The following is a 27,017-nucleotide window of genomic DNA, read 5'->3' as shown; positions in this document are numbered from 1 at the left end:
ATTACGGTAACGAAACGAACAAATACTAGCCAGTCTGTACATTACACGGAAAGGAAGCCATTAAACTTCTGCGCAATCATCTATTACAGGACTATACAGCGTTAGACACTCTCCTCTCTTATTATTAACTCTTGATAGAACTCACCACAATTAAAGTGTATGGTCTATGTATTGCTGATTTTCTGTCTTCTCGCAGCTTAACATCATCTGTAGCAATCAATTCTTAGAGTGTAGTCATATCTAAACCCTCACACCCCATAACACATGTTACTAGAAGCGTCTTCAAGGGGGACGCTTATAATTGAACATCTGTAAAAGCCACCTGGAGAAAATAGAGTATAGCCACCTAAAACTAAGCCTGACCATTCAACACCAGTTAAAGAACATTCTAGAATGCTCTTATCATGTGTTTGGTAACTAGCTATAAGGCACTTCTAGTAGCATGCACTTGATGGTGTGTTAATTGGAAGGTGATGGTAAAATTCATTAAATTAACTGATGAGGCTCGAGATACGACTAAAGTCTAAGAATTGATTGCCACAAATGATAGAAGACAGAAAATCAACACTACAAAGACCATGTGCTTCAATTGTGGTGAGTTTTATATAGCTGTTCTATATGTAACAGTGAGGAACTAACTGGTAGTGGATGTTCTAAAACTGTCAATAATCTGTAAATGACGATTCTGCTGTTTCCGCCGTTTCCGCCATTCTGATAAATATACCATCTCAAATCCACAAAAGTTTCACTCATCAAAGCTTTCCCCATTGGCCTCTAATGTTTAAACAAGAAGGCTGTTCAAGCTTGGAAACGGTGACAATAAAGTTAATGTAAACAAAAATACAATTTACGTTTGCTTCATGGTACAGAAATAAAACAAAGATATTCTTAATTTTAACAAAGAGGTAAATCTGATGGTATAGAAGTTATATCAATTAGAGTATTGTGTCATTGTTTGCTGAAATGATTAAAACTTGCACAAAATTATATTAGTAACATGTGGGTCAGAAATGGTGCTCATTACAAGTTCACTATCTCATCAGATTTTAGTACAATACTTTCAAGACTTGTTAATGTAGGTGAACCGTAATTTAGTACTTCACAGTTACCCAACTACATAACAGTTAGACAGTGTAAACAGGCAAAGTTTACCAAAAGCCTCAGATAATAAACACTGTTCATACTGTAGCTTCTACTACACATATCAACAGTAATGTACTGTACATTACCCTATTCAGGATTTAACAGTACACAACACAAAGTCAACAGTTACACAGCTTTGTTGACTGACCTAAGATGGTGGCATCATCCTCAAAGTTTGTTGTTAGACGATCCCGATTATACTTGCAGAACAGTGACAGGTAAAACCTGTTTACATGAATGGCTGACCTAAAACAACAAAGGCAACATGAATGTTCTATTAGAGTACTTCATGATATGTAATACAGTGAAGCTGAAATTATACCAGTTTGACATTGGAGGATGTACACAACACAAATCCTGTAATACAGTGTCACTCATTTCACTAATAAATGTACAAGTGTAAAAATTGTTGTGAATTAAGTGTACTGTCCGAGTGTCCATAATTTCAAAGCAACACAAAAAATTATGGGTCACTGTAGTCAATTGGACACATTGGAGAACCTCTGGGGGCCAAAACTTGTGGCCTCAATAACAAGGTGGCTTATAATGAGGTTATAAAGTACACCCTCATAGTATTTGGGACCTATCATAGTGGCCACTATGGTGACATGGTCTTATTAAAGAGGTGGCTACTGCTGCTGCCGCCGGCAAGTGAGATATCACTGTAGTACACTGAGGCCACCTACTGTACAACACACAACTGATGGTCTCAGTTCATACTACACTATAATTCTTCCTCACACACATACAACACATAATGGATTGTGTTGACTGGCTCCACGAGGACACAAGATGAGGAAGTAACAATATAACACAAGTGGACAGTGTGTGGGGCCATCATGATGACTATATCATAGCTTAATAGCAACTAATAAAAGAGTAGTCTGAATTGTGTGTATGAGCAGTAACAAGTGTCTACATTTACTATCAAATAATATTATAGTGTAGACATGTAGTATACTTGTGTGTGTACATGTGTCTAGTGTGTATACTTTATTGTGATGTATGTACTGCATATATGTAGCATGTATAGTATGTATAGTACGTTTGAGTGTACAAGCAAACTGTGTTTTATAACAGACAAGTACACAAATAAATTGGAATTTTCAACTGGAGTAGGAAACATAGCACATCAATAAAAAGTATTGAAACAAGCTGGACAATAATTATTAAATCACAGTAAACAATAAGAAGTGTTATATCCCTACTGTGGATGTTAACTATTTTTCTAAAATAAAATTTATTATGACTGATGAACCCACGTTTGCTGCATCAAAAGAAAAAATAGCACTGCGTCCCCCCCCCCCCCCCCAGCTATCAATTATTGTCAGAAAAGTGGAGTATCCATTACGCTTTGTTGTCAGCTACATGTAAGTTCAACTTGCTACACAGCATTACAAATCAAAACTGTTCGAAAAGCACCACTGCAATCAATGTAGCCACTAAGAAAAATATCAACGATTTCCATTACAAAGAGAAGCCATCACATGCTACTACCAAATTGACATCTTTCGCTGTCAGCAAGATGAATGGGATACACTGGTAAGTCCATGGAAGAATGCAGTGTACGTACTGCAGTATCCAAAAAGGCACATGTCCAGCTGAAGTGACGTTGAACAGTGAAAAAATCAAGCCCATAGCCTTAGCCATTATCGAGTTATGCTATGTCTGAAGGCATCAGTCAGTCAGTTACTCAGTCAGTCAGTAGGGGAAAAAAAAATTCCTTAGCAACTTGTTGAAAGAATTTTGGGTCTACCTGAAAGCTTGTTTGGGCTCAGTTTTACCGTCTCATCCTCATCAGAGGAAATCGAGGCTGGTTTTGGGTGATGTTATTCATGGGCCACACCTACACCTTTGTGGTCCCTACTCTCCCTACTATACAGTACTACCGTAATGTATGTGAGACTGTTCACAGCACAGCAGGCTAAATACTTTTAAAGAAAATTGTCCAAATACATTAAATTCACAACAGACAAAAATTTCAGCACTCACTCGACACTTGGCTCCAAAACTGGTTTAACAAGTATACATGTAGCTTGCCGGTACCCACCAGACCAGGTAGCACATTCCTCTCTAAACTGATACTGTCCTTAGGGAATGCCAACCTGTAAGGAGGAAAAGGATTTAAGTAAATGTTACAAGACTAAGTGGGCCATCCTCTCACTACAGATACACAAACCGATGGACACCTTATACTGTGGATTTTCTGTCCGTTTGAACATTGCGTACTGCGTAATTGAAGCGCGTACTGCATAAAACCCATGGATTATAATGTAATACGCAATACTCAGTACGCAATGTTCAAACGGACAGAAAATCCGCAGTATTTCAGATGCTAAGAAATAGTAGTTTAACCCATCTAATCCTAACACTTTGGGACCATACTGCAGTGTCTACATTAGACATGTACTGATTTCAAGGGTATTAATGTATGTATGTACACTAATGGGACCATATACAAGTGTCCTGAAGGTGTTCTTACTAAAATGTGTTATGATTTCAGGAGTCTGAATTTGTGTACAATATAGAGCATTTATTGAAGTGAAGTGTCTACCACTGCACATTCATGAGGTCTAAGGAAATTGTGGAGAAGTGTCCTTATAATATCAAGCTGTCCATATTTCAGAGTGTCATGATAATCAATGTGTGTAGCAGAATACAAAAGGCCAGTGTCTGATTGCCAAAGTGTCTGCTTGAGAGAGTTTCATGCAAACCATACAGACAACTAGACTGATACATACAGGAGGTACTTTACAGATGAGTAATTTCCCATGAGTACTTGTTATCAGTGTAAACAGTAACAATTCAAGTGTTAATAATTGAAGCTGACTAAGTGATGAGAGAGGCTAGCCACAAGTACATGTAAACATTCACTACTTCAATGAGACCATCACACACCTATAATGGCTACAGTACATACCACACATAATCATGTGTGCACATACACGCACGTACACACACAAACAGACACACACAAACAGACACACACAAACAGACACAAACAGACACACACACACACACACAAAATGATACAATCAACTAACTCATTTTTATGATGTTCATTAAAAGCCTGTGCCATGTGTTTGAACACTTCAGTGGAGGACAAGTATGCTCCAACATTGATGATGTTACTGACGTAGGTCTCTGGCTTCTCCACATAATGTAACACCTATAGCAAACACAGGGTAGGGAGAGGAGCCATATAAACTACTAATGATAATAAAATTCACATCAATTAACACTTCCCTTAATGTATGTAACAAACCAAGCAGATAAACATGACTCTTTAAATTAAGCCCTATTCAGATAAAAGACTGTATTTCATATAAAAGCCACAGTTAAATGAATGCCTGCCTTGATTATAAGCCAGGAAGTTTCCAACGAAAAGCCTGGTTAATGGAGAGGCCTGGGCCATTATCATTTTACAAATGGAAAGTCACTGATAACCTACCAACAATGTCTTCATCACTAAATGTCTTCACACAAATGTCATATACAGTATTGACTGCTTCCACAGATGCAAATTACAAACCACATATCCTATGTCACTACAAAAATACACACCTTGGTTCCCATAATCACAAACCCCATTCCATTAGTGGTCTCCTGGTTTAGAGCAATCATTTCATTGAGAGGAAAATCACAACACACATCAAGAGTTGAGCACAAAGAAGTGAGATGTGTCAGAGCCGACCACTCTGGCTATCTGGTCCCTAAACCACTAGGAAACTTACTCTTGAAGATAATCTAAAAGGTGACAGGGAAATCAAACACAAAATACTGAAATACAAACTTTATAATAGGGGGGCTGGTAACAAGTGTGTGTGTGTGTGTGTGTGTGTGTGTGTGTGTGTGTGTGTGTGTGTGTGTGTATGTGTGTGTGTGTGTGTGTGTGTGTGTGTGTGCGTGTGTGCATGCCATGCCTGCACACGTGTGTGTCTGTATACTTTGTCTCTTTGCCAAAAAGTGATACGATGTACAAAAAGTAGTCTCTACACTAACATGACCGTATATACATTTAGCAAACAAGTTGTTGACATAAAGGCGACAAATATTGTGATATAATATGATCAGAAACATGTGTTTAGTTGTATGATCATTAATGGTTTCACCAAGGACCTATAAATTACAGACATCCTTACAGCTGCTGTAAGTTACAAAGTCTTGTCTTGTCATTCATTGCCAATGGATAGAAAATATTAAGGACACAATACATTACAAAATAATGGGATACAATTTCCTGGCCCAAAAAGTCTGTGATAGTTACGATATGAAATGTGTAGCAACAAGTCAATGTACAAACACCACTGGAGAGTCACATATTCACGTTCACTTCTTTGATGGAAAGTCAAATTGCTTCATTGACTTTCATGGGACCAGAGCAGCTATACATGTCATAATATTATAGGTAGATTTATTAAAACATGGGCAGGTTAATCAACTAGTTTTAGGCAAACTCTCAACACAAACAAATAATAATGCTTATTTCTTTACAAGACTCAATGTGGTGCCCAATCATGGGAGATCCAGCCAATGGGAAGAGAGGTTTAGGATACAGTGGAGTCCTTCTAAATCTGACACAATCAAGAACTTTTGTCATTTGTAAAAGTGTCTGATATGGGACCTAGACAGATCTCCTCTAAAAGGTCACGGGTGTCCTTTACCAGGGATGTACCAAACACATACAACATTTGTATAAATGGTCTGGTTCCCATACTACCGGGAGCTCATGTCAAATAAAGCTCCACACACTACATAGATAGCACATGTAAAAATACCCCCCAAAGAGATTTAGCTTTGAACTAATAAACACATGTACAAGCTTAAGGGTCTTAGGATACCATATTCTCAATGAGGCATACGTTTCATCTCTTTATATTCGAGATGATGAAACAACATGCAACGGTCAATCTACCATTTCCCTTTCTTTCCCATAACATAGCTTTAAAAGTTTGGAAATATTGTGACACTGCTACAGCAGCACCCTATAGCCGTAAAAGAAAAAGTAGTCTTGTATACAGGCCTATAGGCTATAGGCCTGTATGCAAGACTACTTTTTCTTTTACGGCTTAACCAACCTTTCTGCTGCCCTCCATCAATCTGTCCTCCCGTCAATATTACAGTCTTAGTATCTTCTCCTATTGTCGATTGTTACGTGTAGCTTTTTAAACAACCAGCACGAATGAGGAACAAAAATATTAGAATACACTGTACGGTGTAAATTGTATGGGCGATTGACTGGTCACGTGGTCAGGGCGCGCCCTACTTCGCGTTTTATTCGCCACGCCTTTTGCAAGAAAAGATGGAGGGGATAAAATTATGTTATTGAACTGCACAAGACAGGCGTCGAAACTATTACATCTCTACAATTGTTAAAGATCAATTTTTGCTCCATTCACTGTTAGTAGTGTTTTTACCAGCTTTCGTCCGTCAGATTCAAAGCGCGTCGACGTTGAACTTTAAAACCGCACTCCACTAGCCTGGACTGTGAAGAAATGGATGCTAGCTCAATTATTACTCAAGTATCCAGGGACCAAGATCAGTATAATGGATATCACCCGTCTCTACCGGACGATGGTAAAGGTAATTGGCCGTTTAAATGCTGTCAATTTAGTTGTAGGAAAATTGCAATTTTCACTGTGCATATAACATAAATGTAGAGTGTTTCGGATAGCATATTTCTTAGCTTGTACGTTAATCACCCGTAACAGTGTAAAGTACTTGATTAAAAGTTTTTGCTTGTCTTTGAGGCGCCTTTCAACCGAGCTTTCAACATACTAAACATTTTCAGTTAACCTTTTCACTGTATATCACTTATATTAAAACTTGCACATTCAACTAAAATGGGATAGCAATTTTTAGCAGGACAACTTATGGTTAATATTAGTGAATATTGTTATTAAGTGGAGTACTTTCCCATCACATCCACACACCCAGGTTCTGTGAATACTGACAGCTTGAGTGGCCAGGAAGATGGAAAAGAAGATGATGGATTGTTAAAACTTTTGTGCTGTTTTAAAAAGCACCACAACAAGAGATCTTCCACAGTGACTGCTTTTGAAAATGAAGCTCCACCCTCTCCAAAGGTAAACTGATATTTTGTGTTTTTGTAAGTTTTTAACAGTTGTGCTTTCTGTAGCTTCCTGAAAGGAGGTATTTGTTGCCGGAGCCTACAGGAAAACTGGCTAATAGAAAGTGTGTAGTGATTGACCTGGATGAGACCCTGGTACACAGTTCATTTAAGGTACTCTCCTACACATACTTGTTGTCTATGATTTTGTCATTGCTGACTGTGTGTCTGTGTGTGCTTGTACGAGTTATATGTGTAGTGAATTGTGGTAATCGTTGGTTATACTAGTGTTTAGTGTGTCTATTATTTCAATTGGTGTATTTGCTCTACATGTATGTAGTATGTTGTATATTGTACTGTGTGTATGCGTGCGTGTGTGTGTGTGTGCGCGCGTGTGTGTGCGTGCTGTCTCCTAGTAGTCATTTAGTCAAAATTAAGTAGTCAAAAATTATGATGTTTGATGCTGGTTTTACATGGGATACAGCCACTCTGCTATTTGGAACTGGGACCTTACAACATAGTGTCACTCTTAACACACTTTTGATAGTGTTCCTTATCATTAGGCACCATATCACTGGGTGTGGCATCTCAGAATGTTGATGTTTTAAAATAAATAATGTCTACCTTGTGAACTATATCCTTATCTGTAGTCCAAAGTTGTAATAAATATTATATTTAATGAGTTAAAATTTTTATCAAGCCATGATTAAAGGGTACAATGGTTTGTGGTTGGGTAGTTTCTAGCCCACACATGATGCTGTCACACATTCCAGTTGTACTTTCAATGCTGTCATTTGGAGTGATTAGTTGTAATGACACTGTTGACTGTCAAGTATGTACAGTGATCAGAGATTTCCATTTTTGAAGTACAGTAAACTTGTTAATGAGGACACTTGTAAAATTCTTAGTTCCCAAATAGTAGTTTAAAATTTTATCCAGAAGACCAGGAGTGTTTGTTGGAGCCAAGGTAACCATTACATGAACTCCACTACAGTTGTGTCATCAAATGTAATGGAGCTTATGTATTATAAGACAAATAAAAGAAAAATCTGTATCAGTGTGTCCTGAATTTTTCAGTTCAGGTGTCTGGATTCCTGGCTCACTTTTGGAGTATCCACTAAGTGTGGTGTCAGTTTGGTTCAGCATTTATTGTTACGTACTATCATTTTGTGTTGTATACCAGTGACAATTATACTGACATTATCATAGTGTAAACTGCCTTGTACTGGTGGCTCACCAAAAATTTTAATTTAAACTCATTTTTGGTTCCCATGTACTGGTGTTAACCAGTTCAGAGAAAAAGATTTGACTACATAAAGAGGCTAGCTAATTTTATTTTGGGAAGGTACAGATGAGATGTGTGACTTTTCTATGAAACACTCATTATAGCTTGGAGTGTGAGATGTGTAACAGCTTGAATAAAAATCATCTCTGTACGTGTGTGTGTGTGTGTGTGTGTGTGTGTGTGTGTGTGTGTGTGTGTGTGTGTGTGTGTGTGTGTGTGTGTGTGTGTGTGTGTGTGTTAATGCAATTTGTACATATATGTTACCAATACAATATACTTGTAATATATACTCATGGATTATCCACTATAGCCTGTCAGTAATGCAGACTTCATTGTACCAGTTGAGATTGATGGCATAATACATCAGGTATGTCTCTAACTGTATGAAATGAGCTAGTCTTTGTATAGTGTGGATAATTAAATGGTGTTCAATGTATATTTATTAAGAGTAAAATCTGTAACACCTCCACTACTACCACACCAAATGACATACTTACTGGATGTACCATGTATTAACACACTTGTATGATAAGGTCTAGGTGTCCAACATGATATGTTATGGGTAGCCACGATCCTACACAAATATACACTGATTTGTTCTACAAATAACTGCTAGTCTTAAGCCTCCACAGTAGAATTCCTGTAGAATAATGATCGGCCTCACTATATTTGAATAAATAAGTTTTGTGTTTTAAAAAAAATTAAAACAGGAATGTTCTGCAGTATGAAATTAAAGGGACATGCAGAAATGTGAAGTCCTTGATATATAATAATGACACTTGTCCATACTCCATAGTCCCATTTAATTGTACTGATGTATTTATACCCCTGAAACCAGGACACTCTTTCAACATGCTTTCATCTATAATGAACAAAGAAGATTTAACACAGTGTGTGTTGTTTTGTTTGTTTACAGGTTTATGTATTGAAGAGACCTCACGTAGATGAGTTCCTTCGTAGAATGGGACAAATGTTTGAATGCATACTCTTCACTGCTAGTTTAGCTAAAGTATGTGTGTGTTGTGAGTGTGTGTGCGTGTAGTGTGCATGTATACATACACATATTGTACTCTCTGTGTGCGGTGTGTGTGCATGTATGTACATGTACGTCACTGTACATGTGTAATGTGCATTGTCCGTTCAACAAGCAATGCATATGTATATTTCTGTAGAGTTTCTGTAGACACTGTAACAACATATGAACATTGTATTTCCACAGTATGCTGATCCAGTGTCAGACCTACTGGACACTTATGGTACATTCCATGCTCGATTGTTTAGAGAGTCATGTGTCTTCCATAGAGGAAATTATGTTAAGGTTAGTTCCTTATAGAATATTGTTATAACTCTAATTAATGAGTACCTTGGTAATTAATGGGATTACTTTAGTAGTGGGTGATATTGTACTGTATATAATGCTGTTAGTTGTGGTACCTGTTGTTAAATCTGTGTGTAGCATGTTAGTGGATTTGTACTGGTTTCATCTGCTTTTGTTATTTGTAGGACCTTAGCAAACTAGGAAGAGACATTAGGAAAGTAGTTATTATTGATAATTCTCCAGCATCCTACATCTTTCATCCTGACAATGCGGTAAGTGTGCACGTGTGTGTGTCGCGTGTGAGTGCATGTGTGTGTCGCGTGTGAGTGCATGTGTGTGTCGCGTGTGAGTGCATGTGTGTGCGTGGTGTACTATGTAGTATAGTGTATTGTGTGTGCATGTATAGATGTATGTGTGTGCTGTACCTTGTACATAATGTGTCTGTACTAATAAAATATTGTTGGGCTTCGGTTTCTCATTATCGAAGCCATACAATCCAACTAAATTACTTCACACACAATCCAATTTGGTAATTGAACAGTAATTGGTGGACTACACCAAAACTATATTATTAATATGATGTCAGGTCATCCCTGGAGTTTGGGCTTTTTTTCTTTCAACACTTATGTCATTGACAGCTGTAATGTCATTACACCCATAAAAGTGTGTGGAACAGATGTATTGTGCCTGTTAAGTGCATTCATTCTGTAATGGTTGTTAAATCACATCAGTTACCTTGCCAACAATGTAGCTGACTTGAGCAGTTTTGTCTAAAGTTGTTGAGTCAAAAGGAAATGCACATATGATTAGTCAATCTAAATTGTTCTAGGAAATACTTTTATTCTGTTTCTGATGCTGTAGTTTTCAGGGACCATTGTACTAGTACCTTTAGACACTTGGGATTTGACAATGATGAAGTCTTACTGTTAGATAAGGTGGTTGTCATCTTTGAGATGTAGTTTGTATGAATCGTTCTAGACAAGAGTCCACAATCAGTTTGACTATGACATCGCTCACGATCGCTGATTTGTGAGCGTTACAGATATTTAAACTCAGTTTTGGTCGTACTGTAGCTGTTGATCAGTGCTTGAGTTTGGTTTTCTGTTTGTATGTGTGTGTTAATATTTTTGTTAGCAAGTGTAGAGCAAGTGTTTCTGTGTTGAAATGGATCAGTATTAGTCACTGATGTTTTTTGAGTGTTTGTATCATTTATCCTCAGGCTGAACATGTAATACATGTATGTTCAGCCTGAGGACAGATGCCAACTCACACCAAACTTAGAAACAGCGATGGTAATTACCAAGTATCTTCAATCTGAGGCTAGTTTCATCAAGATAAAGCTGGTCAATATTGCCACTCAAATATGTTTATCTTTCAATATGTACTTCTGTTACTAATAAACCTGTTATCCATTATCATTTTATACAGTTGATTGTAGTGCATGAAAGGAATGTGTTTTGTTTCACTTTTTGATCCAGAGCATTCTTTTCGTTTGCTTCATCTGTTAGCAATTCTTCATGGTATTTGGATTTCTCCTGCCAACTTTCTGAGTTACATGTAAGGCCATGCATCAGTGTACTACGTACATGCCTCCATTCACAGCCGTACTAATGTTAATGCGTATACACGAGCGTACATACACACAAGCAAGCCATTGGCTACCATGCTAGATGGTCATGTCTAACTAGTGAGCCAGCACTAGGACTTACATGTAGGTGCTAAGAGTTTGTGCTCCTTGGACAGCTAGGACTAGTCACCCACAGGAGGCTGAATGTCTCACAGATGAAGGTGTGGGCACTCGAGGTCCACCGTTTACTTTCACCTGCTGTGTGAGACATGGAGACATACCCCGAAAGCAAACGAAGCCTTTGGTTATAATCACATCTGCCTGGTGAACCAGTAGTGGAATATTTGTGTACTACTCAGGTGTTATGAGTCAGCACAGGCAAATTCTCCCAGGGCAGAACTAATAACTCGTAGGAGACTGTACCATGTCTCACAGGTAGACAACTGGACCTTCACCCGCCATGTGGGTACCTATTGGTGTTTCAACTGGGTGGCCATTTGACACCAGGGAAGCAAAATGCTACAGTAAAGCGTATGTACAGTAAGTTGTGTTATGGCTAGTGAGGGCAGTGTATCTGTCTACCACACAATGGACACTGTTATTATGGACAGAAATACCTGTGGCTGATTATGCAGTCTGTTTAGACCCTGTCATCTCCAGCTCCCACTAATGGAATCCATTTGTATAAAAATGGTGTGTATTTAACTGTGTGTGTACCTGACCAGTGCACACCCCGCAATGGCAGTTCAAAACTGCTGTTATGTGCTTGTATCATCATCCTTGGATGAAGTCTAATGAAGTTGAAAATTGTCTCTTTTTTTTTCCTCTTAAAATGATGCACTGCTTTACTGTGAAGTATAGTAGTGTTACAGTGTACCTTGGCTGTGTTTGGGACTGTGGTGTTGGTGAGGTGGATTAATAAAAGGCAAATTTTATACATTTTTTTCCTGTACCAGTAACATTCCACACTGTCAAGCAATGAGCCTTATCCAAAATTATGTCACAGACATAAAAAGGTTGCTGTAGTGTGGGGACATTCGTAAAATTTGTGTGGGCGACTATGGGAAGAATAATTTTTAAAGGCAATATCTCAGCCAAGGCAGAAGATATTGAGTTATAGTTGTAAATTAGCTGAAAGAATAGGAATCTAGCGTTATTTTTAAAACTGAAAATCGCTTTTACGTACTTATTATAGCCATACCTGCTAGTTAGAGTTCGATATCTTCCTTCTTGGCTGAGATATTGCCATTCAAAACTTTTCTTCCCATAGTCGTCCATACAAATTTTACAAACATCCTCACACTACAGTGGCCATTTTTATATCTTTGACGTAATTACGGATAAGGCTTATTGGTTAGTGTTCAGGAAACACATTTCACGCTCTATAGACTATAATAGAATTTTAAGCGTACTTTTCAATGATTCTGTACATCAAAGACTGACTCTTAAAACACTTGAATGGTTTCTGAAGCATCCTGAAGTGGTCTATTAAGCCATAATGAAATTGTGACTGATTAGGTCACTGATGTGGCAAATATATTTTTTTCTGAGGGGGGGGGGGATGTTAGAATCACTTATCATTCATGTAAAGTTTGATCTAACATGAATATCATTACCAACTGCAAGTGTTAAATGGTGCCAATCATGGTTCATTTTGTAATCACTAGATCCTGAATTGTAATTTTCCCCTCTTTCATCATGTTTCGTGGATGACACCGTATCCATTACAAATATATTTGATACACAACTAGAGTTTGTAGTGATGGTGATGTAATCAGATAATGGGATTGATAGAAAAGCTGTCTGATCCATAAAACAGAAAAATTTCATCCCGAGAAAGATTTACAGCATGGGTTGTCTTTATATCTTTGAGTTAGCAACACAGCACAGTGTTCATTTCACAATGAGTAGTGATTTTAACTTGTTAATCGTGAATCTCACTAATTTTGTGTGCGTGTAGTGTGTTTGTGTGTAGTGAGAGTGCACTTTGATTGTACCATTTGTGTGTACTGTAATGTGTGGTACATTTTATACGTGGTACACTTTTGATGTCACCTTTCACAGATTCCAGTCAGCTCGTGGTTCGATGACCCAAACGACACAGAACTACGAGACCTGATCCCATTTTTTGAGGCTCTCGACAAAGTTGACAACGTACTAACAGTTCTTGGTCAGTCCCCAATGCCAAACACTAGCATGGACGATGACGACGAAGATCTAACACAATGAGAGAGCACCCAAAATACTTATTAATTTATATTGCCAGAGTTGAAAATGTATATCACTTACTACTACCCTAAATATTATATATTGACACTGAATATATGGATTTTACCATTGGTATTATTTTTGTGATATGGTTGTCGATGTTTTACATCTTTTATTGCAAGCTTAGTTTTGTAATAAAGTTTTGTATGCTAATAGTTTAGGTAATGTTTTTTTTTTTATTGTATTTGTCACATGTACAATTTTTGGTGTAATACAGTAGGTACCACCCTATCCCTTTTGTACTGACATTCTATTTATATTTAACATACACAGGTAATGTATTTCACTGATGTATTTATTATTCGTTTGTATAAGATGATGTGTATATCTTATTATTCACAATGTGTGTGACTTTATAAAATAAAAAAAGTATATTTGAAGAAGTTAAGTGTGTGTATGTGCTGTGATACTTGCACGTTTTAGTAGTACCTGTTTGGAATATGCAGCTTGTATACAAGTTGGGATGTTGTGCAAAATTCAAGCCGTTAGTTTGTGATGGGTTTTAGTTTGGAATGATGTGGTACGCCACTGATATTGTGGGAGTAGTTTGCGGTTGTTTACTCTTCTGAGAATAACAAAACAACATTACCACAAAAGATTTTCCCTCTCAAGGGTGTTTATTGAGCTTACACATGATACACTCCATAGGCATCTATCAGAACTAGATCATCTTTACAAGGCTGAGTTGAGTGTCTGTTAATAACCACATTTTGATATATGTATAACACAGTGGAACCTGTATTAGTGCCCACCTCTCTCCAAAAAGGTCAACTGTATATTATGCTGTAAACAAACCAAGCATCATGGAACTCCCTCAATTGGCTACTAATCTGTACACAATATCATATGTAAATGTATAACTGCACTAGTGTACAACAGGTAGTCCCATGTGGTCTAGTGGTAAGGATCCAGTGCTCTCACTGCCATAGCCAGGGTTCAATAAGCACTTTTTTTCCCTTTTCAAAAACCTTTTTACTTAAAGCAAACACAGTATGCATACTATACCTACACTAACAGTAATCATAGAGGTGGCAGGCTCCATTACTGGACCAGGCCATACACATGTACAGTATTTCTGTCAATCAGAGTATGCACTAATATCACATTTAGCAAGCTCTGAATTAATAGCTCATCAGAAAATGCCTTATTAGGAGAAAACCATTTTCAACAGCTGAAGAAAACTCACACTGCCATTAAAATTCTCCCAGACTGACCAATACTGAACAAGTTCAATGTGTATGTTATAGACCAAAATTAGTACATTTGTAACCATTTTTTGGGAAATATATAGGAATAAATATTATCTGGTGCCTGTTACATTGGTTTGTGTACATAATAAAAACCATACACTCCTACCCTAGCTAGGTGCAGTTACAACACTACATGATGTGTCTCATTTCTTAGTATCCTCTGCTGCACCATTTTCCTTGGGAGTCTCACTGGCCTTTGCCTGAAACAACACGAGATTATTACAACATTATAGAAATGGATATATATATATATCAATACATCGCAATACACAAGAGAGTGAGTATCAATACAATTTTTAATATATCGAATACATCATGTATTGCAATATATCAGGTGTATCGACTGTATGCATAGCTGTGTCTGGTATAAAGTTTTCTTAAAATAGCAAAATGCAGATGCCAGTTCACTTATACCACTAGAAGTTAAGATATTCTGTCTGTCTTAAAATCTGCACTGTTTTGTAGTTATCGCAATATAACATATTCATATTGTTGCATCATATAACATTTTGGGGCAATGTATTGATACTTTCAAATCCAGTATCCTCTCATCTCTACAACACATGTACAGCATTGTATAACTGAAAAGGGTAAAACACTGATGAAATATTTGGGACTAAGCACATATTAAACATGTGAATAGTGTCTAATATCAGAGGATACCCTCCATGAGAAGTCCCATTGAAAATATAAAAAATAGCCACTCATTTCCATTTCATTGCATGGAAATTAACATACTATATTTCTCAATATGAAATATAAGACTTCTCTAATATGTAACATACATACGTATATGTACCTTTTTCTTCTTCTTGGCTTTCTTGGTAGAACTAGATAACAATGCCTGTAATGGAACAATTACACACTGCACAATAAACACAGCTACACACACACACCTTCAGCTCAGGATCCTCCAACTGTACTGATGACTTGACCGTGTCCGGATCAAATGGACCAGATGTAATCCTGTTGAAGTGTACATACCATGTCATGGGAATACATATAGTACTCAAATCGTTGTTTTTTTTACTATACTAAAATGTCGGGTATTACAACTTTCATCACAAAGTGTCAAACAAAACAGCAATTAGAATGTGACAAGGTCAGTTGTCTCAAAATAAAACAGATGGTATTCATAAACCTGTAGCTGCTTTGTATGGCCAAAAACTGTGTGTCATGCAGTCATAACTTGCTGTGTACATAAACCATGTTTGGAGTCTCCTACTGATTCCTAGGACGGTAAAAATCATGTGACCTCAGTGCAGTCACCTGATCTAGTTGCTGCTCCATATTAGTACGCACTATAATAGCAGTACACAGTACTAGTGTTTGGCTTACCTTAGTGGACCGTTGGGCATCAGTAGTACTGTGAACTTGAACTGTGCAACAAATTCACCTGATAAAAGAGCATGTACATATCATAACAGGTACACACATTGATGGCAAACAACACTTCCAGTAAACAAAAAGCCATAGCTAACATACAGTACTGTACATGTATATAGATGTGCTGTGATCTACGTAAGAAGTGGTCAGGCAAAAGTTGCTATGGCTTCAGATTTTTAAAGGGAAATGTGAGGGCAAAAAGTGCCCAGAGTTCTATTGTAAAAACCTTTCCTAAGCAGAAAAACTCACCATAGCACAAGTACTGTAAGGTACACACAAGTACTGTATGTTATGGGAAAGTTCCTATTGTATTTTTTTTTAAAAACCCTGCAAATTACATGTACACTGATACAGTGTAACCACATTTCTAGCTGACAAACAATACACTTTTACAGTGACTAGTGCTGAGCGATAGTAAAAATTTTACTATCACAATAGTCACTCATTCAATATCGCGATAGTGAATACTATCCCGATAGTTTATGAAACACTTTGCTGTTAATAAAGTCTTAGTTGTGTAGCTATGATTTGTAGTCATATAGAAAGTTATTTTGCATGCACAGGACATTTGTTAATTAACTGCGTGGGCGGCCGATGAATATGGAGTTTTGGTATAGCTTTTACAGGCCACTCCTTTGTAAGAAAGCTGCTGTAAAACAGTATAGAAGGGTTGTTAATGCCATTTTAATGCAGATCTGAGCTTATCATAACTATCATGATAGTGACATCCCTACTATCATGATAACGATAGTGATTTACTATCGCGATATAACGCACTATCGATACTATTGCTCAGCCCTAACAGTGACTCTTATATTTTACGTTAAAGTCAGTGCATGCACAAAAACACAAGCACGCACGCACCTTCCTTGTCATACAACACATCAAATGGGTCCAGTAGTTTATGAGTGACACACTCCACTACTCCCATCCTAGCCTTGCCTTCCTCATCAAATGCTCTAAACAACAACAATATGGCTGACAAATTTGTGTTGTCATGGTAACACTGACCTCAATGTGAATGGCATCACATCAAACTTTGATGTTACTTCACTATAGAACGCTGCAACAATGAAACACAGCTAATAATGTAGTGGACAATGAAATATACTGTACACACGATATACCTTAACTGCCACACTTATCAAACAACATGAAAAACACTAAACAGTGCAAATTAACTAATACCACCTGGTTGTTACGCATGTCTGGAAAATCATCTAATAGTACAAACAGCAAAACCAGTTGGTGCCAGAGTGATCAGCGCAAGCAGTAGGTCAACTGGAGACTGACACATGTACACATATGTGATTATCTCAGTTCAAATCTGAATTTGCCTCAGTATTATCTAAAGTCCAAGAGATGGGTCACCAAAGTTTTAGCCTATTATAGCCTAGAATGCACTCAATTCAGGGGGGAAAACAGTAAAGAAATTGATTGGTACAGTGGCTATATGGAAACTACACTACAGGCACATTCATAACTTTTGCTTTGCTTTCATATTTGCTTAATGAAGTTAGGATTTGGCTTAATTACCATGAATTGGCAAATCTACAAGCCCTGTATTCACTTGCGCATATCAGTTTAAACAAAGATTTGAATGACGACAATCTTGTTTGTCTACCGCATCATAAACAAATGCATGTGACACACGGGCAAGGGGTGATTGCACAAGGATAGTATGATTACATGTACTTTGCTTTCCATGATTACGATGTGATTACGATGACTGTGTTTTATAAATGTACTGCTTTCCACAAGCCTGATTACATTCTGTGGGTGTGTATGTGAGACACAAAAATTGTGTGCAAAAGTTTTATATTCTTATGGAACGCATCTCTCCAAATACAAACAATAGGTACAGTCAGGTACAGTGAAACCTCATTACCAGCGTCATGATAAATGCAGGTGGCCTTTTGTGGCCATTAAACAAAGTGGCCTTATTATCAAGGCTTTCAACAAATCAACAACACCTGTCTAGTCGCTGTAACAGCTATTTACAATTGGCATATAAAGACACTATGAGTTTTTCATCACAGTGAAAGTAATATGAGGCATAATTACTGCTAAAGCATGAAGTATATTGCTAGGCAGGTACTTACGTAGGAGCAACAACTTTAAATTTGCAGTGATACCTTGATTATCTGCTCAGCTGGCCCGAGGGAATATTGTGTTCATTTTATAAGTGGCCACTGGCCTTATTAATGAGGTGGCCCTAGTCATTAACAAAAATTTTATCAATGGACTAAGATACTGTACAAGCCCTAACTCCCATTACGACAATATTGCTGCAGGACCTGTTGTTATAGTTACACTGACAAATCTAATTGTTTGTTTAGGATATCCCATTGAACTAATATGTCCAGGACTCTAGGCCAGCGACCCATAACCTTTGTGTCACTTTGAAAGTACACATTATATGTGCAACAAACAAATTAACACACACACACCCATATGCACGTACACGCGAGCACACACACACATACACACTCATATGCACGTACACATGCGAGCACACACACACACACACACACACACACACACACACACACACACACACACACACACACACACTCATATGCACGTACACATGCAAGCACACACACTCATATGCACATACACATGCGAGCACTCACACATACACACACTCATATGCACATACACATGCGAGCGAGCACTCATACACACACACACACACACTCACACACACACATCACACACTCATATGCACGTACACATGCGAGCACACACACTCATATGCACATACACATGCGAGCACTCACACATACACACTCATATGCACACACACTCACACACACACACGCACACGCACACGCACACACTCACACTCACACACACACACACACACTGCACAATAACTTAGTAACCTCTTGATGCCTTCATTTTTAAATTATAAACTTCGTCAGTTCTTTTGAATACTGTTGTACGAGCATCTTGATGTTTTGGCTACAAAAACACATGACCTAGGCATCAATCACAACAACTCCCTCACCTTTCCTTCCCCAGTGCTGACTATCACGTCCATACAATAAGCCTCGTATAGTTCAAATTCACACTTCTTCAACTCTTTCCTATGGATCAAGGTACAAAGTACTAAACACACATGTGTACATCATGAATAGTTCCCTGATGGACACCATACGGATATGTAAATAATGGAGAAGCCGGCTGGTGGCAACTGAGGCAACAACACATGTACAGAGTAACCACACAGCAAACTGCTGACACAAGTTACTATGGTGAGTCTGCCTTAAGCTTATTAGGGTGGCCTTAATCAGCGAGTGGCTGGTTTAGACGGGTGGAACTATAGCTAGTGTATAGATGCCTCAGTAGGGAAATTCAAAATTGCCCTTAAAGAGAGGTGGCCTTATTTATTGCAAGTGTTGAAGGTCTGCATATAGTACACCTAGCTGGTCCTACAGTCTGTTTAAATTTGTTATATAAAGTATGTTTGGATAAGTATAGAAAGGGGAAAATTTCCATGACTGGACCTGGGCAGCGATTAACGTTCCTTTCTATACAGGTGACCACTAAGATTCTATAGACAGCCTATAAAGTAAACAAGATCGAGTGATACATGTAGCAGCATTGTCCATGCATGTACAAGTGCCAGGGAAGCCCACGTAAGTTCGTAATAGTATTGCACAAACACTGAAAGAATTTCACGTGAGTCAATAGTCTCCGTACAAAAAGTAGAGGAAGGGGCGTGACAGTATTTCATTTCTACAGTGTTTGCAATGGTGTGATTCTCTCGAATGAAAAAAAAACAGCCTTTACGGTTAAATGGGGCTATAGTGATTACGATGCATGGCAGTCACAGTTTTTTACACCGACAGTAACGGTCATTATAGATGACTACCATAGGACGTTGATGTACTGTACGATCTGGTACTCAGAACAGGAGTGTCAGTGCATATAATAAAAATGATTTAACTAGTATATGTGGGCACTTGAACATGTCATGACCTCTCCCCCCTTCCCCGTACAAGTGCTGTCACAAAATATTCTACTCCATTCACACAACAGTCTCATCAACCAGCCTGTATTATTTACTTTTGTCATTTGGTCCAACCAAAAGACAAAGGGGATAATATACAGGCTGGCTGGCGGGACTATTCACACAACCTGCAGACAAGCACACATTACTGCTGCAACATACCGTAAAATATCTGAAGGGTTTAACATGATCGTCTTCTCTTCATCAAACCTGTTTCTCTTCATACAATATGACACTATTCCTGTATTAGTAATATGAATGCCTTATGAACAGCAAGACCTGCAAAATGTTTAACATACCTTCTACTGATGTGCATTTGAATTGTACTGCTGCTTTTTGAATTGTATCAGATAAAAGAAAATTCTACAGGAGAACACAAGAAGGGATATCACATATTTTGAGGTAACATATGTACACATGTATAGCTACAATGTCACTTGGCATATTAGCACACAGGCTTGTGTATAAATGTAGCACCAGTGGCAATGCTTCAACATACACACAGTAGCGTACAGTACAGTGTACATACCTCTCCACCAGGCTTTAACATCCTGTGAGCTATTTCTGATGCTATATAGGCTGCTTGTATTACATCAGCTTTCTTCCCTGTCACTGGATTGTCCTGTAGTGATGAGCAAATTACTGCACCACCAATCATCAACATAAACTTATTTAGGCTTAACCCATTAACGGCCACTGCCGCCATATGGTGGCATGGCATCACAACTCACTCACTCACTCACTTTAGCCTTGCTATAATATAAAAACATGTTTCAAAGCAAGATGCGCTAGTGCTAAAATGGACACACCCACCCTGACACCCATAGAGGTCCCATTTCTGGGATAACTTCCAGACTACTGTGCATTTGTTACGTAATAGTGCAGAGTGCAGCCTTTCATAATAGGCAAGTTAAATCATTCTTAGAGTTAAAAGTATTTAAAAAGTGTTATACATTGATGGAGACAAGTAAAGTCAACAGTCGGCTGCTTTATCCCAGATGTCACATGGTGGACGTGTCTTAGCTATGATGATTCAATCAAGACACACGCAGAGTTGAGTGGATGAAAGAAGGGTACTGGAAACCATGATTAATTGCACTGTTTCCACATTAGAATATATACTTTTTATCGATACTGCTCAAGGTGTTTAGGTCGAATTGGTTGAACTTTGCTTGTAAGATCATGACACAACAATTGATGACGCATGACAAAACTCCTCTAATTTTTTTTTGTGAAAATGTGTGGCAAGTGGTTTCTTGTTTTACTATTCATGAAACTCCAGTGAACAAGACATTCCACTGCTTGCCACAATCATAATTATTAAGTAATACAGTGCACGTAGCCTCTAACATATCACCACTATATATATATTGTACTCTCACACAGTTGTCAGCCGTCATATCACCATGAAAATTTTGTCCCTAGAAAGTGGCCACTTTTAGGGTATATAAGCTAAAGTTAACACTACAAGTAGTCTAAACATACATACGTATGTTGGTTTGTGGGAATAGTACAGTCGTCAATATGAAGGTATCTTAAATATGGACAGCTATACTCCTATAGTACATACCACTTTGGAATTTGCATACTTTATAAGGGTAAAGACTTAAAGCACATTTACATTCTAATTAAAGCACAACAGAATGTTGCTTACCTTGGTACAGCCAACTACAATTGTACTACCTACAATGGCACAATAGCCATCAATGTGAACTCCTAGATCACTACAGGGTGATGAGTACAACTGTAAACACTTCCAATATACAAATTATAGTACACTCACATTTTAACAACATCTTCTGTTTTTAGTTTGACGGGAGGGTCAGACCGTAATGGTGAGAAGTTACAAATACAATTGTTCACTGAGACACACGTTGGAAAGGCAATCCCTGTAGTAGTACACAGTAATTTAGTAAATCACAACATATAAATCTTCAGCACTTTATGGGCTAAGAATTGGTTTGTAAATAAAATGAAAGCAGAGTAGCTTTCACAAACTGAGCCACTGCATGAAGTCAAGCTTACACGTTAAGTTCAGCAGCTGATACTAGCACTGGCTAGCTCAAGGTGAGGAATTATGGAATCTACAGTTATAGCAAACAAACCATGCTTGCACATAGGAACTTAACAAGCACACTGTATACAGATGATGAAATCAGCTGCAGAATACAAAAATCAGTTATAGGGCTAGTGCTATTTTAAAAAGTAAGGATGTAAATCCTATTACTACACATAAGCTTATCATAAATGCGGGAGGGAAGATTAAAATAGATAGGTGATTTAAATAGCTCACATGACTCAAACACAACCTTCTTGGTGTGATCTATCTAGTCACTCACTTGTAAAGTTGAATGTCTAGTAGTTGCATTGTACCACCAGTGTTACAAAAAATCGCTGATGCAGAATGGAACAGTGATGCAGGTAGGGATGAGAAACTACTGTACTAATGTGGCCTTAAGTAGACAGACAAACTTTGTTCTTTTACAATTTGTACTTTTACAAATCCCATCCATAAAAATAGCAAGGAATGAGCCAAATCCCACTTTTATAAAGAAAATGAAAACACTGCCCCTTAAGGATTGCGACCTCCAAATATAAGCACCTTTCTTCATCTCCTTCTCCTTCTTGAACACTTTCTGTGTCTCCTCTAGTATCATTTTGTCACCTATCTCACACAGGTCCAGGACTACTGCTCCATCAAGACATGCACTGGCTACTGCCTTGATCACTCCTGAAATAACATGAAACATAAACAGGATAAACAGGTTTGTACATGCTCTACTGAACAGTAAACAATCTATTCCACGATTAGGATGCAGTATAAACTTGCTCACTGTTCAGTACGCTAGGTCACCCATAATTTGCCACTACTGCAAAATCCTGTACCATTTGTGTTACAAAAGTACTAAATTGTGTTAACAGTAGGACATCACTTCAAGAATGCATTGCTTGCTAAAATTAGTATTATAAAATCTACCACATGAAGCAAACTAAAGGAGCTATCACAATCAGGTATACACTCGCTATAGATAGATCTGTGCTGAAATTTAGTCATGACCTGAGACTTTTTCAACATTTGACCTAATCGCAAAACTTTAATTAGACCATTCACTTGGTAACCTTAACTACTGTACAGCAGTCCTAGATTGACCTACAGTGAGTGCCTGTTCATCATCCCATGTATATATAGCTAGATAAAACATGCGCAAGCTAAACACCAATACCACAGACATATCATGCATATACTCAAACACGCACCAGATCATGATTAAAGAGCAATTCATAAGGAGTTGAATGATATCAAGTTTTATGGTATTTGATCGTGTACACATATCTGGTGACCTGTAGCAATCTATGGGGATTGGGCTAGCTTGTTTCTTGTGAATGTGATAATATTACGTAAAATCTCAACAGCCTTCATAAATTATGAAAAGACCGCCTGCACTTTAATTAGATAAAGGACTATAAGTCAGCACCTGTCTACCGATCAGTGTTAAGCTGAACATGAGAAAACTGTACAGTTGTAATAATGTTGCAGTTGCTTACGATTGGCTATTTCAGCGGCCATTTGGTACTTAGTCACAACGACGTCTTCTGAAATGGTTGCCTCTTCTTCCGAACTTTCATCTCCTTTTTCCGCCATAGCTATCAACGATGGGGTTATACTCGCTCAAACTGGATTGACTCTGAAGAAAAGGAAACTACAACGATGACATTTATATATAGCGACACGTGGAAAAACAACTAGAGAAGCACGTGAATCACTGTTGCACTCGCTGTTGCAACTGATGTACATTGACGTACTTTATTGTAACTTCAAATAATGGTAAAATGCAGCTCCTAGCAGATAGTCCCATGTGGTCTAGTGGTTAGGATCCGGCGCTCTCACCGCCGTGGCCGGGGTTCGATTCCCCGCATGGGAAGTTCGTTTTTTTTTTCTTTTTCGAAACGTTTTATGCATCACATTTTTCTAAATACTTTTTATAGCCAGCTTCGGCAGCTTGGGTAATGTGCATATTCTCCACCTTTTACCATGCTAAGAAGCATTGGTATTACCAAGAGTTCATAATATGTTACAGTGAATTAACCTGTGTATACACCTTGGGACTAGAGTCCTTGGGGGTAACCCAAACTAAATTATCATAATGTGTACAGGTATTCTGATTTCCAGGTCAGTTTACATGCATATGTTAACTGTTGCCTCAGATTCTTAGGGATTATCACAGATTGCAAGTGTCCTGATTAAACAGGTTCCACACAAAGAACTACTTAAGTGCTAATTTTGTAAATTGTAACCATGTATGGGGAATAATGTTTTTTCTGCAAAAATGCAATAGATAAACTATGAAATAATTTCCTTTTTTTAGAAGATCAATATAAACACAAAACCCTGAAGTGTACAGCCAAACTTTGCAGTGCACATTTTAAATGTCATTCTATTCTACAAGACATTCTTGCAGAGATAACATTTCAAACCATGAATATAAATAGTGTGCACGTGTGTGTATCAAATCAAGATGGAGCAGCACTTGATAGTACTCTAGGATGCAATTAAATTGAGAAGGACGGTAAGATGGATGTTTGCTTCGTAAGACACCAGCAGTTACAACTGTTCTTGCAATAAGAGTTGGAACATTGATGCACTTGATTTACATTCAATATTAATTTTGTATATTTTTTAAAAACCATACAAGCATACAAAAAAATTAAAAGTGCAATAGTAGTGTTGATTATGTTTCTTAAGAGTTCCTACCAATAATAAGAGAACATTTTAATACCAGTTAATGGTAACAATGCTACTCACCTTATTAAGAAGGGTGTAATCATGTTGCTATGATAGCCTATTTTTAAAATCATTATTGCGTCACAAAATGATGTCACTATTTACCCCTTGTTTGCTTTCCTCCTGGTTTGTAAGATTGCCAACATTTTCCGAACTTCATTGTCATTCTTGTAGTAGTCATAACTAACAGTCAACTTTTCACACACTCTGTTATCAACTGTAGACTGTAGTATCAGACGAGCTCCCTCTACAGTGATTGGATTATCATACAAGTGCAATGTTTTAATAGTTTGACAAGTTGATAAAGCTGTGGTCAATTCTTTTGCTCCCGTAATAGTAATACCACAACTCTCTATGCTCACATTCCTGATACTGCTCTTACCAAGAGCTCCTGCAATAACAGTGATGCCGTCATCACTGATATTATTCCTCTTCATGCATACCACTTGTACACTACAATTGCTCAGTAGTTCACCAATACACCTGGCACCTGTAGTGATCAGTAGTAGACAATAACAATTGCTACATGTTCTCATGATCACAATTTACTAATATGACCTAATTTGGTGGAGAAGTGTCATCATCCGTTACCATAGAAACTTCCAAAGTACATTATTTGTGGACACACAAAGATTTCCCCATGCACATACGTACCATACATACAAAATTGTAATGTTGTTCATTTGTAACAGGTTGAACATAGCTGATAATGAAGCATAATGGCCAGTTCGCTTTTCAATCAGTAAATGATAGTTGGGGCACACAAGTTTAGACGAAAACATTACCTCTGGCACCATTCTTTCTTTTGATGCAGTATGCATGGGTTCACCAGTCATAATAATGTTACAAACACATAACTCAAGTAGGGATTAAACGTCCACTAGTAGACGACCTCTTTTGTTTCCCTACTTTTACCACGATCGAACTTAAAATTTCTAATTTTTCTTTATACTTGTAACTATGGATGACTAGCACTGGTACGTGCAATGCCAGGTTTAACACTTACAATTTCTGCATTAACTGCCCTACGCTTTAGATTTCACAATAACCATAAAAAACAAATTAATAATTCAGGGGCATAGGGAGATATTTAACATATGGGTGCCCTATTACTAATAAGATTAACTTCATTTTCATCTTCAAAGAATTTCTAGTCAAATCAAAAAAAATTAATGGTACAGAAGGGTGAAAAATAAGCAACTCTGTTTAAAATTAACTGATGAACAGTTAACCGACTGCTTACAATAATGCCACTCTTGAGTATTATTGGGTATATGACTGCTCTATTAGAGTATCTTGATCTGATGAGTGGGCCAGATAAATCACTGGCAAGTTAGATACTACCTTAGTGATTTTGTAGAAATATTAATGGGTGCTTCCTACTGTATGCCCCTGTAACGTATTGCAAAGCAAGCATTAAATATCAGCACTGATCATGTCATAAAGGTATAACACGCACAGTGATGTTAGTTTTAAAGTACATGAGCCTGGTCTGTAGACAACATGAATGCAATAATGATGATATCAGAACCATTGCAATTTTGGCCAACCTAAACAAATTACAGTAGAACCTCAGCTATCCAAACCTCTTGGGACCAGCGGTGGTTCATAAGTCTAAAAAATCCAAATCTCTGAAACTGTGAATAAATAGCCTTAAAATACAATTGTAAAATATTAGTATTATTCAACTACCCAAATAGAACAGTCACTACTCTAATAGAGAAGTAATTTCCGTAGTTCAGTTAACTGAGAATCTGGATAAGTGGGGTCCAGATAATTGAGGTTCCACTGTAAACTGAAGACTTTTGTTCAACAAACTTTATCCATCTATGCCATGTACATGTCTATTCCAATCATGCCATACACTAATATTTCCCGTGAGTTTGGGTCTTCAGTGGCACATCAGATTTTTTAAATTCCTTAATTTGT

General features: G+C 37.7%; 4 protein-coding genes and 1 non-coding gene across 18 annotated transcripts in view; 2 read left to right on the top strand and 3 right to left on the bottom strand.

Moving 5' to 3' along the window:
• Nucleotides 1-6,965, bottom strand: part of LOC136241017 (mannose-1-phosphate guanyltransferase alpha-A-like) — a 37,135-nt gene extending 30,170 nt beyond the window's left edge. Inside the window, exons 1-5 of one of the 7 annotated variants that reach the window (XM_066032174.1) lie at nt 6,222-6,417; nt 4,708-4,890; nt 4,188-4,312; nt 3,136-3,248; nt 1,292-1,389 (exon numbers count right to left, since the gene is read on the bottom strand). In XM_066032174.1, coding sequence (XP_065888246.1) covers nt 1,373-1,389; nt 3,136-3,248; nt 4,188-4,312; nt 4,708-4,767 — 315 coding nt within the window. In that variant the 5' untranslated portion in view covers nt 4,768-4,890; nt 6,222-6,417 and the 3' untranslated portion in view covers nt 1,292-1,372. Of the gene's footprint in view, nt 1-1,291; nt 1,390-3,135; nt 3,249-4,187; nt 4,313-4,707; nt 4,891-6,221 lie in introns of all 7 variants that reach the window. The other 6 variants (XM_066032173.1, XM_066032163.1, XM_066032162.1 and 3 more) reach the window with 6 other exon arrangements.
• Nucleotides 6,406-14,039, top strand: LOC136241008 (carboxy-terminal domain RNA polymerase II polypeptide A small phosphatase 1-like). The gene is made up of 8 exons (XM_066032114.1): nt 6,406-6,726; nt 7,081-7,229; nt 7,283-7,387; nt 8,809-8,865; nt 9,415-9,507; nt 9,718-9,816; nt 10,002-10,088; nt 13,448-14,039. The coding sequence occupies exons 1-8, from the start codon at nt 6,639-6,641 to the stop codon at nt 13,610-13,612; spliced, it is 843 nt and encodes a 280-aa protein (XP_065888186.1). The 5' UTR covers nt 6,406-6,638; the 3' UTR covers nt 13,613-14,039.
• An 870-nt stretch (nt 14,040-14,909) lies between these two features.
• LOC136241005 (proliferation-associated protein 2G4-like) lies at nt 14,910-24,212 on the bottom strand. Of its 2 annotated transcripts, XM_066032105.1 has the most exons (16): nt 24,110-24,212; nt 23,852-23,991; nt 22,908-23,036; nt 22,089-22,194; nt 21,960-22,029; nt 20,835-20,927; nt 20,605-20,668; nt 20,468-20,546; nt 19,301-19,379; nt 19,176-19,254; nt 17,299-17,350; nt 17,152-17,246; nt 16,240-16,297; nt 15,798-15,867; nt 15,701-15,745; nt 14,910-15,101 (listed from the first exon to the last, which is right to left on the bottom strand). In XM_066032105.1, exons 2-16 carry the CDS (start codon nt 23,946-23,948, stop codon nt 15,045-15,047), a joined length of 1,173 nt encoding a protein of 390 aa, XP_065888177.1. In that variant the 5' UTR covers nt 23,949-23,991; nt 24,110-24,212; the 3' UTR covers nt 14,910-15,044. The 2 variants fall into 2 exon arrangements, with proteins under 2 accessions (XP_065888177.1, XP_065888176.1); XM_066032104.1 differs by lacking the exon at nt 24,110-24,212 and having other exon boundaries at nt 23,852-24,093.
• Trnae-cuc (transfer RNA glutamic acid (anticodon CUC)) lies at nt 24,157-24,228 on the top strand. The gene has a single exon. It is a non-coding gene; the product is annotated as a tRNA-Glu (tRNA).
• A 725-nt stretch (nt 24,229-24,953) lies between these two features.
• The window catches only part of LOC136241006 (NACHT, LRR and PYD domains-containing protein 9C-like), a 35,292-nt gene continuing 33,228 nt past the window's right edge, over nt 24,954-27,017 (bottom strand). For 4 of the 7 annotated variants that reach the window (XM_066032110.1, XM_066032108.1, XM_066032109.1 and 1 more), the window contains 3 exons: nt 25,194-25,580; nt 25,110-25,146; nt 24,954-25,054 (listed from right to left, as the gene is read on the bottom strand). In XM_066032110.1, coding sequence (XP_065888182.1) covers nt 25,137-25,146; nt 25,194-25,580 — 397 coding nt within the window. In that variant the 3' untranslated portion in view covers nt 24,954-25,054; nt 25,110-25,136. Of the gene's footprint in view, nt 25,055-25,109; nt 25,147-25,193; nt 25,581-27,017 lie in introns of those variants that run through there. The other 3 variants (XM_066032111.1, XR_010694085.1, XM_066032112.1) reach the window with 3 other exon arrangements.

This window comes from Dysidea avara, chromosome 12 (genome assembly GCF_963678975.1).
Source record: "Dysidea avara chromosome 12, odDysAvar1.4, whole genome shotgun sequence".
In the NCBI taxonomy this organism is placed as follows: domain Eukaryota; kingdom Metazoa; phylum Porifera; class Demospongiae; order Dictyoceratida; family Dysideidae; genus Dysidea; species Dysidea avara.
Note: the sequence above shows the minus strand (reverse complement) of the source record. Positions and strands in the feature narration are given on the sequence as shown.